A 16350-nucleotide genomic window follows, 5' to 3' on the forward strand; every position below is an offset into this window, starting at 1 on the left:
GTGAGAGGCACAAACTCGTCAAACATCACAGAAGACACACACTTAGCTCGCCACATTTAAACTGCAAATTGTGCTCAGCTCAAAATCAAATGATTCAATATTAATGCTAATAAAGTTAATACAATTACATTATTATAGAAGGGCTTGTTTGATTATCCAATGCTGAATTGAAACAATGAGAAATTTAAATAAAATTTTCTTTATTTGGAGTATTTAGTAATATTTGGACACACACACACACATATTTATATGGAATATAGGAATTCAAGAATTTGGAAACAATGACAAAAATACAGAATATTTGAAGAAAAACAAATATAATATTGATTGAAAATAACAGTGATTCTATTCTTAATCATTTTGCGTCCAAGATTAAGGTACTGTTTTTTGTCAACAAAAATATTGCTCATTGTCAACACAAATAAAAACAGAATTTTTCAGCTCAGTAAGGTGAGCTGTTGTTCTCATGTACTTTCCACTTCTGAACCCCCCCCCTGCTTCCTTTGAGTCTGGGTAACAGCTATTTTACCTTGTTTGTGTTGTTCCACAAGAGGTCACGGACAAAAGGCCACCGCGCCTAATGCACAAGCCTCAAGTTATTAGACCCCCGTTTTTCAGAAGGGGTAAGTTGAAGGGAACTTGGGCTGCATGGTGGCTTGCTCATGACATGCACTATACATGATAATGATTGGGATTGAAAATGAACATCAGATGATGGTTTTGAGGGTCCGAGCAATGGCCATGATCCCAGCCTTTTGCAGCATGCACTAACACCGCCTCTGTGCATTTCCCTCACTGGGGCACAAGTCATTTATTTTGATTTTTTTTCACACCTTATACTTGAGCTCTGAACATGACTGTACTTAATCGTCCTACTTAAAATGAGAAACGAGCATAGCTCCCTTTTTCTACTACTGACCGGATATTTAGAAGAGACATTAACTCAAGGCATCCAACACATGACACATGAGAAGTTTCTGAATATCAATTGTGGATATTTAAGATTGTTTTAATTACATGTGTGTCAGTGTGAGTGTGTATGGGATGGATGCACTGCTCAAAAGTGGTGCTATAACACAGGTGATATTGTGCTCTGGGCCATCATATCTTGTTTCTGTCCCTCACTCTCTATTTCTGTCTGTCTATCTCTTTCTTTCCCTGAGAACAAAACAGAATTTCACTTCTGACAAAGCTTGATTGACAGCAGACAATGTGATGTTACTGCCATGTTCGAGCGGGCTCAGAATTGTGTCTTTTGCTCAGGCATATCTCTCTCCTTCCTCCTTTCAGTCTGTCTACCAATATGACATTTCATATCTGCTGCCCAGCCTCCCTCTTCCTCCTCCTCCTTCCCTTTCCCTGCTCTTCTTCCTCACAGCTCTTCCTGTCCGACCTCTGACCTCATAAATGACCTCATGTTGACCTCTGGGCCTCCTCCTTCTCTTATCATCTTATTGTCCCGCACTCCTCCCTCGTTCAGTCCAGCGGGGACCCTCCCCTTCTCTCTCAATCCAGCTCTGTGTGTGAACTACAGTTTGTGCATGTGCATGCTGCAAGCTTTGCTGTTACAGTATCTGTTTGTGTGTCTGTGTGTCTTTGAGACCTGGGGTTTAGCTACAAGGAGTTGAATTTGTTTGCACTCAAAGAAAGTAAAAGGAAATCAAAGTAAATTCCTAGTTACCTAAAATATATCGTAAAAGTTTTACTCAGGGCTACGCCGGATGATTTTTGTGTGTTCTGTGACATGTGAGTTGGGAGTATTCTGTATTCTGACCTCTTTGTTTGCATGGCATGCTTTCAATGTAGGAAGTTTCCTTCACCGTGTAACAATGTTTTCACTATCCGTTAGGTGTATTTCAGTCAGATTTTTAATGCGCATTATTTTCTCTTTACCTGTAAAATAGAGTGTGGTGTTTAATGCTACATTATAACACATGGTCAGCGGTGTAGTACATAGTGTTCATCTATATATATATATTATATATGTTGCTGTGACATGTCTTTCATTCCTGGGCAAATTTTATAAGTGAAAGATATTCTCAATTTTTGATAATAGACTAAAACTACAAATTTAACTGGTACTGGTACAATGAAAAGCAGTTTTCTAGAAAAAGGCAAGGCAAGGTGTCTCCTAAGCTTTGCTGACTAATCAAGCACCAGAAAATGCATGAACTAAACTCTACTAGAACTAAATATTCCTCCCCAACCCCCCCCTCGCAACTTTTCCTGTTTTGCCCAAGTCTGATGACGCCTCACTGTTAACATTGTCGGGAACGTTATCTGCCAGCAGTATGTTGCTGTGAGGTGTGTTTGTGTATTGGTTTGTATGATTATTTCTGTATATTTTGAAGTTGTGCGTGAACCCATTTATATGTTAATTTGAGTGAAGTATTGTGTGTATGTGTACGGTGATAATTAAGAGGTGTTGCAGCGTGTTGTCTCTGTTTTTGGTTGGTTTTCTTGTGACTTGACAGTCTCTGTAGAGTTTATTGTGCTTCCCTTCATCCTGTGCCTTTCACACATGTGCATATTTTTGTCTTTAAATGGCAGGAGGGAAGGAAAAGGCTAACCCGGTATCATCTAACTCATTCTAACTCTCATTCTAAACCCCCACCACCTCGTTCAACTCATTCTGACACGGCATCTCATCATCCTGGCCCTGTTCCATCCCAGAAAGACACCACACAAACACGCACACACATGTTTACTTTACCATTGTAATCCGTCAGAATAGTAACCGTGAAACATAATTACTTGCATAGTAAAGAGGTATTTCACTCATCATCACATGTGTTTTTACTGCTCAGAGATTAGCTTTTAGCTACACAGTTCTATTTCAACAATTTGAGATTGTAACTAAGGTAGAACCTTATCTGCAACGCTTCTTTTGAACTAGAAGCATTTCTCAGAATACAATATGCACGTGTTGGCAGGCCAGGTAAGATCGAATTTAGCATATTTATTTCACCATTTTGTTTTTTGGAAAAACCCATGTTTCCAAAGCTAAACTTTACAGTAGTTTTCATACATGTACTGCTATATCTAGTTTTTTGCAGAATTGATTTAATAGTTTAGTTTAATTATATCCTTTCATTATCAAAGCCTATACTACGGCTATAATATTATAATTACTATTACAATTTGTTGGCGCTTTAATAAACGGAGTGACATCACGCCTTGGTGCTCGAAGGATTTAACAAAGTGGTTTAGGACTCGGAAGAGTGTGAACGCAACTTTGATATTGGGTGAAGTACACCTTTATTGTTCAATTTCACCTTAGTTCATCCATTTTATTCATCACAAAAATATTACTGAGGATAAATAGGCAAACAGGTCACAGGACTTTAAATGTAACCAAACAGATAAAAAGCATATACGCATTTATGTGCATAACAGTATATTTGATTCATAGTTAGGCATTTCCAGATTTTTTTATTATAAAACTTGTTAAACAACAGCTGTCGACAAAAAAAAATGAATTGATTTTTCAGACTAAATAACTTAACTTAACTTAAAGTAAACTTGGATAACATATCTGTTATACTGAATGTACAATAAGACGAGACTTTTGGTATGAATGCTAATCACACTATTAATGTACTACTGATAATACTACATTAAATTAAAATATAATGTGTTATTGCAATGAATTGAATATTCTTTATATTCTGAGGGTAGAACTAAAACATAATGTCACATGGTGCAATGTTGACCAATATGTAATACTCTAATCTGCCTTCACAGGCACCATCAGGTTTACAAAAACCTTCCTTAAGCATAATAGGTTTGTCTAATCGTACGTATGTGTGTGTATGTGCGAGTATGTGCGCGTGCAATGACCTTTATTTGGATGCTTGGGATGCAGAAACATACAGCAGATGCATGACTGTGATGATTCCAGCAACAGCAAAGTTTCATCTGCAGAACTAGCATGTTGCTGCTGAATCCCAATCAGAAACATGTTCTCCAGGGATGGAACGATAAGAGATATTTCATCACATTGGTTTGTGTATCACAGCTGTTGGGATGTTTTAAAAAAAACAATTTAATCTAGTCAGGTGTCGGGAAAATTGTTTCAAAAAATATTCTTTCCCACACACACTCGAACCCCGAACACATATCTAAAATGGTCAGATATTAACAGTAGTGATTTCATTATTGGCTGTATGTTAACGCAACGGCATGTTTGCTCATCAGCTTCTCAATGCCTCCAATCAGGATACTTGAATCCAATTGGAACGCTTTCCTCTAATGATCCATTTATTTAGTGGCAACCCTAAAATCAATTTGCTGCCTCACTTTAGAATTACACCTTTTTCACTGCTCAGGGAGCACAGTTTAGGTTCTGCAGATTCACTGTCTTACACGGCAGCACACTGGAGCCCTAAACTAATTCACCTCACTGAGAGCGGGCGCTACACCAAAACCCTTTTCTGCTCCTCACTTCACTCTCATTGCTGTGTTCCAATGACAATTACCTAAAAGTGATTGAATCCAATCCAAGAACATGAATCAGACAAATTGCCATGAGTATCTCAAAAGTATCAAATTTTCGAGTATGTTCTTGCACACTTCCTTTTCAAACCTGATTAGTATTAAAAACGATTCTCCTTCGATACTAATTGAAAGAGATTGAAGGAGATCTCAATCCTAAATTTTTGACTGTTGTTGGTATATTGGGACAGAGCTGAGCCCCACTGTTTCCTCATGTGGTTGGCGAAACAGTCGATCCACCACCTCCCCATCCTCTGCCTGGCTGTGCCCGAGTGGTGTTAGTCTCTCTCTTGTCTCGCCCCTGTCTTCCCTCAGGTTATGGGCTGGTGCAGGAGGAGCTGCTGTCCCCGGCCTCCATGCAGTACAGCTTGCCCTCCCCGCTGGGCTCAGAGCCCTACTGGCAGGAAGTGTCCAGCCTCGAGTGTGCCCCGATCGCCACCACCGAGGAAGACACATTAATGGAGATGTCGGAGGTGCAGGTGTGGCCCGCAGGGGTCAGCCCCTCGTTGGTCACGGTGGAGGACTACTCGCTAGAGGGCAGCAGTCGGGCCGACGACTCGGAGGGCGCCACGCTCTCCCTTCCCTGCAGCTGGGGTCGCCCGAGCAGTGGAGCCAGCGGGGCCAGTGGCTCCATCATGGAGCTGGAAGAGGAGGAGGAGGAGGAGGAGGAGGAGGAAGGGGAGGTTGAGGAGGAGGAGGCGCCACAGGAGGCAGCCACTGCGCTGGCCGAATGGGACAGGGTCAGGGCCAGTGGTGCCGTACCCAAGGTCAACCTAAATGGCCAGCTGGGAGGTCAGAGGTTGGATGGGAGGAGAGGGGAGGTCCTTGCAGCAGAAGGAGGAGGAGGAGGAGCAAAAGGGGGAGGTGGAGTTGTAGGGTTGGGTTCAGTGGAAGGGATTTCTGTTGTTGCAGGCCAGCAGGTGTATGCCCAGCGGTATGAGATGTCAGGAGTGAGTCGGGCTTTGGAGCACAATGGAGATAACCGGTACGTCGACCACGGCGGGTCAAAGTGAATACATTCAGTGAGCTTTTCCACCATCTGTTCTCACTCTCTCTCTATCGTTCTCTCTCCCCTTCATTTGGCTCTCCAGCGTGGTGGGAGGAGGAGCATTTCAACCTTACTTATCAGACAAGGACTCCCTTCAGGGCTGTCTGTCATCAGGACGCGGCGGAGGCGGGCCCAGCTTGCACATGGCCCAGGAGGCTCTGTTGACTCCGGTATGTGACATCATGGGTTACTCTCATATGCCGCATGGGCGCCTCCTGCAGGCCACGCAGCATTTTGACAAGGGGCTGGGCTCCTGTCACCAGGAGGCGGGCCAACGAGCTTGGGAACAAGAGCAGAGAATTTTTGGGGAATTATCAGATTGGAAGATAATTATTCAATTTGGAATAAATGAAAAAATCAACAGTCAGCAGAGCGTTTTATTATCGTGACATCACAGAATCTTTATTAACTGTCAAATGTGTTGTTTTTTGTACAGACCGAGGAGAAGGAGGACTATGCTGCTGAGGCGCAGTTTGTGGATCAACAAGGACGCGTGCTTGCCAGAAGGGTCAGTTTTGTTTTCAGCATTTACACGGAGGCACATTCACACATGAAACAGGTTGCTGTGAATCAGTCACGCAGCCGACACAAAGGGCCACTGGCCAAATGCATTTTCTGCCCGGATACGCCGACAAACCCGCATTGATTCTTGTTCATGATAATTCGTGATCTAAAAAATAAAGAATTGACGTCCATATTTCAAAAATATCCTTATAATAAAATCCACAAACTGGCAAACAGACAAGTTTTTCTGCTCAGGTGACATGTAAAGGCTTCAAGCAGTTAACTGGTCCAAGTGTTGTTTCCTTCCCTCCTCCCTACCTCCTTGCTCCAGGTGGGGGTGGATGTGAGAAAGGGCGCTCAGTCAGCACAGCGCACCAGTCTGCGGAGAGTTAAACACTGAAATACACATACTGCCCGGTCCTCCAGGTACGGGACACACAACTTGTGCATCCCAGTGCTTGGATAGAAGCCTGCATGGCAACATATTGAACTCTGCTACAGCTTAATTATCTCTCACATGCTGTTCTTCTCCATTAATGTTCAAAATTAGAACTATAGACTTGGCATTCAGTGCCAATAGAGCCTTTTTGTCTTTTTTTTAAGGGCCGGGTAGAACCCTTCACCTTTGTTATTTGTGTAAATGCTATCTGTCTCTGTTTTTCTAGGACCGGAAAGTCACTGCCAAATCATCCTACACAAAAACACAACCAGGCCACAGAGGGAAATGAGCAAAGAAGGAGAGGAAGAGTAAGAAAAAGACTTAAGGAGGGCAAACTACAAAATGACAAACACCAAACCATCCTCAACGTGTGACCATGGGACATCACAAAAGAAAAAGAGACGGAGAAAAAAAGAGGAGTTCAACTTGTAGTTTTATAAACATTTGTAAAGAAAAACATCAACTAGAATAAGGCATGATTCTTCTTCCTTTTTGTTTGTTTTTTAAAAAAAAAAACATAAATGTCAGTAAAACCATTAAGAAAAAAAAAAGCAACAAAAAGTGCTTCCTGTGAACTGTAATCGCATGATGACTGCTGGTGCATGACCTTTGACCTTTTGAACTGCCATTATCCTCAAACTGAAGGGTGTACAAGGTACGGGGCTGGCCCATGATTTCACGGACCTATGATTTCAAGGACCTACCCCCCCCCCCACTCCACCCCTCACCCCCCCCCCCCCCACTTCACTCCCACCCGGACTGGTTTGTATCAGCAAGTTGAGTCCGATAACACTGCAGCCAAAAGAAATGTCCCTCCATGGATGGTTCTGTACACAGCTAAGTTTCTGCTGAGCCTACCGATGCTTCTTTCACTGGACCCCTCCCCCTTATTATTCTCAATGTGATATATGCACTCTATGCTACGTGGACATGTGTATGTGCGTGTGTGTGTGTGTGTGTGCGTGCGTATTCTTCTCTGCAGCATGTGTTTTTTCTTGCCTCTGGCTCGGCGCTGAGCCCCTGCCTAATGATTGGCTCTTTGGACCTGTGATGTCATGGCCCGCACAGTGCTGGGATGAGCTTGTTAGTGTTCCTGTCTGCGTGTGCCGTCGTCTCTTCCTTCGTGGATGAAGGGTTTTTTTTCCCCAAAAACTGTACCGCCTTGGTTTTCACCCTTTGTGTTTTCCTTTTGGAAGAGGGTGTCGGTTGCTTGATTGTATTGTGCAGCAGCCCTACAACACAAAGATTGACTCTCCCTCGTGACCTTTTTGTACCCTCTTCTGTCCTTTGTCCCAGTAGCGCGCGCCGTCTCAATTCAGTCTTTATCCGTAGCCTCGGTCAATATGCAGTAAAATAAACGGGCCTCTTCATCAGCATCGATAGCTCCTCCACATACTGCTACAAACTTTTTTTGAGTGCGTCCTCTTCATCTGTTGGCAACGTGCTCCTCACCGTCACTAAACGTAGGTCCATTCATCTGAAACCAAGTGATGAGAAACAGCGTGAGTGATCTGATCAGTTTTGAGGATGTCGGGATTTGGAGTATACATTTCATGGTAGCAAGGATGAAATAATATTATGCTACCAGAGGTAACCTGGTATCGTGATAAGAACTGTGCAGCTTGGACAGACAGGTAGCACTGTGATTGTCTTATCAACACTGACCCCTGACTTGTGAACTGTGAAGACACACAAACAAAAGCACACGCACGCTCTCATATGCATATACAAACACATAATCAGAAGCGTATCGCAACGCGACGCTATAGTTACAGCCTGGACCGAGTGTTTGATTTTGAAGTCAGCCACAGCAATAATACCTAACCAGAACCCCCGGGGACGGAGGCCAGGGTTCTGTAGGTTCTTCGTAAAGGGTTTGGAGATGAAGCTCCTGCGTGAAGCCACAGAATTGGAGTGTGGCGTCGGGCAGCTGCTGATGTACGTCGATTCAGGGCCGTTTGGATTGTTTGTTCTTCAGCACCTAACGTAGCAAAACATAAACCGGGAGTCTGCTCCTGCCATGAGGGTGAAACCACCAAGCTTACTGTAGCCTGAATGAATGAGACACCGAATGAGTGGATACATCACGCACAAACGCACATCGTTTTCCATTACCGCACACGAGCGCCTCATCGGATAGAGCACATGTTCATGACATATCACATGTTTTCCACTGTTACTCCACTCAGGTTTTCAGTTCTGCTCAAAGTGTTTTCCTTCTTAGAGTTCCGAGTCCTCCTCTTTAAGACGAGCGCGGGACGCGAAGCGAGTGCTTCTGAATTAGACTTTGGTTGTTGCGGCTAAAACGGAAAGTTGGGGGGTTCATGATGCCGGAAGGTTTGTGTGTGGGCGTATGGGTCTGTTTGTGTGTGTGTGTGTGTTTGTGTGTGTTTGCGGCGGTTCATTCAAATAAGACCAAAGAGGAGACAAAGTATCTAGCATGTTCTTCAGCAAGCCCTCAGCCCTTAGCCCTGTACGTATAGGTGTGCTTGAAGGGATCCTCCTTGCTGCCGAGTGACGATGAAGAAGAATGTACCAAGAACTGTTTGGTGAAGCATTATTCCCTCTGCAAAGAAGCAAAACAAGTTAAACAGGAAGGTTTTGTTACATTTATGCAAAATCAGATTCCCTACAGAGAATATGATAGATCGGATCAGAGGGGGAGGGCAGCAACTCCCGCAATTTCCAAAGGGACTAGTTTGCCTCTATATCTCGTACTGTATCAGCACAAGGAAGAGGTTGGGTCGAGGCGTCGAGGTATTTGCATGAAGAATGAACCCTCTGAGGTATATACAGTTGTTTGTCAGTGGCGGAGGCCGCCTTTCCCCACGTGGGATTTGAACTGCTTACCCAGGTGAGAAGGAGTCACAGGAGAAGTGCGTGAGCTCGACATGAGTCAGAAGAAAAAGTATTTGGTGCCTGGACGTGTTTCAGTTGCAGTGCAAGGCAACATTGTATCCAAGTCCGATGACACTGTTGACTGTGTCCTTAGTCTTTAGGATGAATCCTATCACCATACAGCTTGTTTGCTTGTGCATTAAATTATTATTGGACATTAAACTAATAATTCCAACTTTGGCCTTTGCAGCTTCTCACAGCTTGTTTTCTGCCCCCCGGTGGTTGATAGAACTCAATGCAGCAAAACATCAAGGACAAAATCTTATGGGTTTCATCTCTGAGCCTTTGACCATTTATTTAATTTCCCCTTCAAACTTCTAAATTAAACTCATCATTGAGAATGTGCTCAATAATCAATTCAACTCCACCATGTGTGCGTGTGAGTGTGTGTGTGTGTGTGTGTGTGCGCGTGCAATGGTGCTGTGTTCCAAACCTAGTTGGATCAGAGGGAACGAAGAGAGAGCGTGTTTACCAGACCTGTTACCCGAGAGGACGTGTAACCTTCGCCGATGTATTTAAAAAAACAAAAGAGTATTGTAAAATTTTAACTGTTGCGAAAGAATAGAGATCACCTATACTCCTTTAGAATGGATACATGACAATGTAAACGCAATATCATATTACTATATCCTAAGGAATGCAACTGCGCACATGCACAAAAAAATGTTTTTATGAAAATATATGTATAAATATATGACAAAATATATTTAATTAGAATGCTATGCACCCTCATAGAGTTGTTATGGATGTTCTTTAAGCATTATCTAGAGTAGGCCAACGCCCACATCATGGGGAATGTAGAGGCTTTGTAGCTATTAACACTTGTTTTCTTTTCTTTTTGTAATGTCATGGAGAGGATAAACAAACGTGAATATGTATACAAGCCTTTCAATCAGAGTCATTCGGACATGAAAATATGTATAGATCATCTTACCCTGTACACCAGCTCAAACCATTTACAAGAAATAATAAACAAAGATGTGACATAAATGTTGGGTCCTGTTTTGGTTAAAAGTGAAATTAGTTGTTTATATATAATACTCCTACATGGACAGTTGTATATTCAGTGTAAGTTTGATATTTGTGGGTCCAAAATATCTTTCATATAAACAAATAATTATTTCATATTGGAATTATTTCCAATATTTGTTGGTAGTTCACATTTTCTTTGAAATTAGTATATTTCACAGTCTTTTTCCGGAGAAATGCCCTCTGAATTTGCTGATTTATTTCTCATAAGCGGTGCATACATGCGACATTTCTTTGAGTAATTACATTTTTCATTTACTATGACTACGCTAGTTTTCTAATCAAGAAAAAAACTGAATTGCCCACCACAGATGTATTCTTTTTCTTACTCTCGCGTCATCTTTGGTCGACAAGAGAAAACAATGAAAAACTACAACCCCCATGTGCTGACGTTGTGACGCCCCTATTTGCAGCCAATCGCAGCCCTCCGTCTCACGTGTTGTTTCCGCGAGTTGTTTTGGATGTGCCTGCGCCACGTGGAGGCACGCGGTAACGTCGCTGCTTCCTGACTTCAGCCCCGCAGCGTCCTTCCCGTCCGTCTGTGCCAAACGAGTCCAACCGCAAGCCGAACCGTCAAGAGCAGTGAGAGATGTCAGCGGGAACCCAGACCACCGGCAGCCGGGATATCCCGTCCGTCAGACGGGTCGCCATCCACGACGCGGCGCACATGCCCCAGGACTACTCCACGACTCCGGGGGGCACGCTGTTCAGCACGACGCCCGGAGGTAACGACGCGCTGGGCCTCGGTCTAAAGATCGGACACGGTTTTAAAAATCTTATCGGGTGGTCGAGAACAAAAGGGTTATAAAAAAAAAAGGATCGGTTTGACGATCGGATAACACACCTCAAAGGGCCACTTGAATCCACTTTTTAAAGTTCTACAACTATTTTTTCTTCTTCTTGTAAGAATTGCACGTCGGTGTGGAGACACCGTGTGACCAAGAAACGTGCCTGTAATTCCCACGCCGTCACACTGTGTTTGAGGCAGCTTTGCCCGTGTGCGTGAACCCTGTCCGTGTAGTGTCACCTTATTTTATGATTTTAATTTGATGTAAAAGGACATGCTTTACAGAGCCATGCGTTAGCTCGTCCTCTCCATGCTTCCTGCAGGCTAAAGACCACCCGTTGACGGACTTAGGGGAATCCTATTAGAGCCGTGTTCTGCCAGTCCGGATGTGTCCCTTTCGATGTAATACAAATGGGAAGCAAGCCGGAGTAAGTTAAGTCTCTGATTAACAGGCCAGTGGCGTGATTGCATCTGCACGCGGTGCCATGCATTCCTTTCATCTTCTCTGGGGATTTAATGCTGATTTATTCCTTCGTGGACGCTAATGGTGACGTCAGCGTTAGGACGATGATTTACGTTTTCAATCACATTGAATGTGTGCTTAAAGGGCCTTCGGCCTACTTACTCATTAGACCGCTCAAGGTGATGTGCTAAGCACGCTTGTTTTACTTTAAATGTAAATGAACATGCTCTGGTTTGCCATCAGTCTTCAATGAATAGCGGACTGAGTTCAGTTCAGGTTGCCTTTTAGCTGTAGAATACATGGACAATCAGCCTCACTGAGTCCGATCCTATTTATAGTGTTTCTTTTACAGCAGGCTGTTTTGGAGTCGGCAGCAACATGTTTACTAGGTGTTGGCCCCACGAGGAAACACTGCTTGTATTAACACCCACCAAAATGTGGCTTAACGTCATACTCTCGTAATCACTGCGAGTCGTTGACCCCAGAAAATGAAAAGTTTTTGCCTTGTGAGAAAGTCCAGTAAGCGCGCACATGTCCATTATAGCTGATAGTGTGTTCTGGCCACAGATTTACTGATAAACAAAGAATTGGGTCGGGGATGACATAAAAATAGGTCATTGGTCATGGGAATGTATGGACGTGTACATATACAGACAACTTCTTCCATCACACACCGAGAAAAAGTGTGTCGATGCTGTGGAGGTAGTTCATAGGTCTTGATTTGTTTACTCTTTAAGTAACTTCTTACACCCGTTTTATGTGGTCAACTTTTACATTTTCATTTTTTTTACACCAAATTTTAAAAAGTGTTTAACTTCACTGTCAGCTGCTGAATTTAATTGGAAATAATTATTTTTCCATTGAAAATGTTAATAGTGAGAAATCAGCAGTGATTTGAAATGTTTTGATATTATAATTATTTAGTTTAAATCAGTTGCGGTATTGGCTGTTTGGCAATTTTTTTCTATCATTTGAACTGGTTTCAAGGGATCTGTGGGAGAGTAGCCAAAATCAATAGCTCGGTATTAGTACAAACCTTTCCGCCAAACTTAGAGTGCACTACGTAAAAAAAAAGAACACATTTAGCTCAGACGACAGTTTACCACACAGAGAAAATGCTGCCAATAAGAAACGCCGTCGCTTTTCCTTTGGCTGACACCCACAGGCACCAGGATCATCTACGACAGGAAGTTCCTCCTGCAGTGTCGCACGTCCCCTCTGGCTCGTACGCCTCCCAACCTGCCGGACATCCCTGGAGTCACCAGGGCGCTCAAACCCAACTCCTCCATCGACACCACCCGACCCGAGCCGACACCGAGCAGCAACGCAGCGCACCACCAGCACGCCGAGGACCACGCAGGTAAAGGCCCATCCGTGCATTTGGAATGGGAACGTCTCCTTTCCTCTGCTCACCTACGATGTCTTTTGTGTTTCTTGAAGATGCCCAGTTTGAAATGGACATCTGAGGAGGGTCAGCAGCGAGAACAAGGTGATTCCCGACAGTACTTTTTTTTTCCACTACTGGGATAAGAAGAAGAAAAAAAATACTCATTCGGGATGAGACGCCTAGTTTTATTGAGCTTTATAATCCACAAGAAGGCCTTTTCTGTTGATGATTAATCTGTTTAAAAAGAAAAAAAACATTACTGTAGCTAATGCATGAAATTATGTGTTTGTTTTGAATATGCTTGGCTTTGTATGTGAGATCTTTGACAAGCTAGTCAAAGTCTTCTTGAAATTTAAGCATTTTATGTGAATTTACTCATTTGAGGACTTTAAGCACATCTCTAGAATTTTCAATGTTATTCAAATAAATGACTTGAAGTATGGAGCTCAGTTTAAGGTTACAGTTTTCGCAGGTCATTGTTTTGGAAAATGTGGTGCAATCATTAATTTGTTTCTGCCGCCACATGGGGCCATATAAACACAACACTATCATGTCATCTTGGGTTGATTGGTTCATAACACATCTGTCTCTTTAGCTGCTACGTGCTCCTATACGTTCACTAGCTCGTCATTTGTTGGAAAACAACCAGCCCCTCTTTATCTTTAAAGTTGTTCTTTTTTGGTATGAGCTTGTGAGTGAGCACCTGTGCATCCACCGCTATAACGCGTAGAAAAGGTCTTAAGCACTTCATTACGTCATCATTTGTCTTCACAATTGTTTTTTTTATCAGTATTAAAAAACAACAAACACTTTGTCAAGAAAACCAATAATTTATTGTATTGTAAATAGCAAACATACAGGTGGATCAATGTGAACCAAACCTTTCAATAAAGTTAAAAGCGCTTATACCATTTGCATCTGTCTTCACTCAACTGTTTGTACATCAGACCTCAGTGTGAATCTTCTAATGTGCTTCTGTGAGCAGCCACCATTCACCATTGTCTTGTTCCACCGTGACTGATCAACACATAACCGTAATGAATCCCTGTGAACCTTTGTAGCTTATCACCCGATCACCAAATCTTCTACAAAAACTCTTCGAACTTAGAATCCATATTTCAAAATGTATTTGTGTAAGCGGTGTCCATGGGTGCACAGCATTGTCCTACACCTCGGCAACAGCCTGCGCGCCAGTGTCAAACCGGACATAAAGTCCGTAAAGTGCCTGTGGACGTCCAACCACTTTAGGAGGAGCACTTGTGTTGCACTTTGTGCCTCCGCTCTTTCCGGCCTTCAACCAGAAGGTTTCCAGGTCTTCTGCTTAGTGGCAGCCGCACTCCTCCACCACCATGTCCTCGTGATGCCTCATGACCATCTTCCCGTTCTCGAAGTACAACATGGACACCGGTGCCAGGCGCGTTGGCACACAGGAAAGGCACGGCACCTTGTCTGGGTGGTGAAGCTTCAGGAGGCTCTGCATGGAGAAACGGACAAATAATCATTATTCATTTATCGTTATTAAGTACGTCCCTTATGCGGCAAATATTCTACAGAAATACAAAGTCTAGTCCCAAATTCCACCTTACCTGCATGTATGCGTGGTTGGTGGGCGTGAAGGTCTCATCCACTGGCGTAGGACAGCTCCCTTCACAGCGATAGGCGTTGTACTGCTTGGGGTAGACCATCCACTCGCTCCAACCGAGCTTCGCAAAGTCCACCATCATGTCCACCTTCCTGCAGAGATGACCCTTCTCCTCCTCCTCCACCACCACCACCACCTCCTCCTCCTCCTCCTCGGCGGAGGGCCTGTTGCGGGGAGCGGCTCCGGCCACACCGTGCCGCTGGCGCCGGGCGTGCGATTGCCTCCTGGACCTGCGGCTCCTCGGCCTGGACCCAGAGGCGGCCGTCGCTCTCTTGCGGTCCAGGCTGACGTACTTGGAGCGCACGGCCGTGCGGATGAGCGTTGGAGCTCGAAGGCTGTTGGAGTGTTGCCTTGAGAAGATCACCGCGGTGACCCGGTCGGCGGTCGGGTGACCGATTCCCTCCTCCTCCTCCTTCGCCTCAGCCTCGTCCTCCTCCATCCTCTGCGCAGGGTGCTCCCGCTGCAGCCAGCGCTGGAGCATCTCCGTCATGTTGAGCACCTTCCAGGAGGAGGGTGACACCATTGATCTGGGGTGAGCCACGAGGCGGCCCACAAACTGCCTGTCCTCTGGGCAGTGCGTGCCGGAGCATCCGTCCCCTTGGGAGTGGTAGACGTCCACGGAGGCTCTGTGAGACTCGGTGAAGGAGGGCAGGCGGATGCGAAGTTCGGCCAGCTGGATGTTGTCGCTTGCGGACATGGAGGACATGTCAAAGGTCACGGACCACTTCTTGCCGATCTGTTGGCAGCCTAGAAAGGAGAGTAAGGAATATTGGTTATTAGGTGGGACTTGGACAATAACACACACATATTTTCCAACTAGAAAAATGATTAAATAAAGTTGAGGCAAATACAATATGCTTGGTATTTATCAAGGGAAATCAGAAATGTTTAGAATATAATAATAGGGAAACCACACAACAGCTTCAGAAGACCAATAGATATTTATGAAAACTCACTCTTGGCGACGAGGCTGACCACGGAGTCGGAGGCGTGCAAACCGGGGTTATCCTCCTCGCTGATGCGGCTCACGCTGGCAGCCGGAGTCCAACGGCGGTCCTCGTTCAGCATAGTGCGGTAGAGCTGCATCATGTAGAGGGGCAGCCTGCCTTCTTGCTGCCGGTGCGTTGTGCGTCTGGAGCCGGCGCCCATCCCCCGGAGCAGTGCGGCAGGGTGCGTCCCAGCGGGGGGCTGTGCGGCGAGAACCGCAACCAAGTCCACCAGAAGCAGAAGGAGCGCAAGAGAAAAGTCCACTGCTGGTCCCTTCATAGTTGCGATGCGTGCAGTGTTGTCGCTTCCACGGGTAGAATCCGAATGGTACAGGTGAGATGCTGCGACTGGATTTTATAGTCCTGCCCTCTGTCCTGACCTCCTCTGAAGAGATGTGCCAAGTCACAGATTGTCGAAGGGCACCTTTGATCCGGGGAGCCCTCAAAGACTTGGATGCGACAAGGTCGTTGGGTACCGAAACCCACTTGCTCTTTGTAGTTGCAGGGGTGTGATAAACGTAAAAGCGCGCGCCGCTTAGTGGTGTATATTAAAGATCCTTGGATAACAAAGGGTGATGGTAATATGCTTTAAGGAGATTACGGGTTGCAAAAGCCGCGCTCTGATTAATGGGTAAAGTCACAAGACAGTTAATCAAAAAGACCAAAGGGGTTT

At 44.6% G+C, this 16350-nt stretch overlaps 3 protein-coding genes across 10 annotated transcripts in view; 2 read left to right on the top strand and 1 right to left on the bottom strand.

The window, feature by feature from the left end:
• The window catches only part of ank1b (ankyrin 1, erythrocytic b), a 64900-nt gene extending 54527 nt beyond the window's left edge, over window positions 1-10373 (top strand). For 3 of the 8 annotated variants that reach the window (XM_037484156.2, XM_037484158.2, XM_037484161.2), the window contains 6 exons: window positions 552-623; window positions 4810-5479; window positions 5586-5712; window positions 5979-6050; window positions 6378-6472; window positions 6712-10373. In XM_037484156.2, the coding sequence (XP_037340053.2) occupies window positions 552-623; window positions 4810-5479; window positions 5586-5712; window positions 5979-6050; window positions 6378-6446 (1010 nt within the window). In that variant the 3' untranslated portion in view covers window positions 6447-6472; window positions 6712-10373. The remainder of the gene's footprint in view (window positions 1-551; window positions 624-4809; window positions 5480-5585; window positions 5713-5978; window positions 6051-6377; window positions 6473-6711) is intronic. The other 5 variants (XM_037484159.2, XM_037484160.2, XM_037484162.2 and 2 more) reach the window with 4 other exon arrangements.
• A 418-nt stretch (window positions 10374-10791) lies between these two features.
• LOC119226320 (eukaryotic translation initiation factor 4E-binding protein 2-like) lies at window positions 10792-13955 on the top strand. Its single transcript, XM_037484168.2, has 3 exons — window positions 10792-11137; window positions 12828-13022; window positions 13103-13955. Exons 1-3 carry the CDS (start codon window positions 11002-11004, stop codon window positions 13126-13128), a joined length of 357 nt encoding a protein of 118 aa, XP_037340065.1. The 5' UTR covers window positions 10792-11001; the 3' UTR covers window positions 13129-13955.
• A 128-nt stretch (window positions 13956-14083) lies between these two features.
• LOC119226318 (nodal homolog 2-A-like) lies at window positions 14084-15957 on the bottom strand. Its single transcript, XM_037484166.2, has 3 exons — window positions 15648-15957; window positions 14636-15438; window positions 14084-14523 (listed from the first exon to the last, which is right to left on the bottom strand). Exons 1-3 carry the CDS (start codon window positions 15955-15957, stop codon window positions 14371-14373), a joined length of 1266 nt encoding a protein of 421 aa, XP_037340063.2. The 3' UTR covers window positions 14084-14370.
• Between the last annotated feature and the right edge of the window lie 393 nt (window positions 15958-16350).

This window comes from Pungitius pungitius, chromosome 18 (genome assembly GCF_949316345.1).
Source record: "Pungitius pungitius chromosome 18, fPunPun2.1, whole genome shotgun sequence".
In the NCBI taxonomy this organism is placed as follows: Eukaryota; Metazoa; Chordata; class Actinopteri; order Perciformes; family Gasterosteidae; genus Pungitius; species Pungitius pungitius.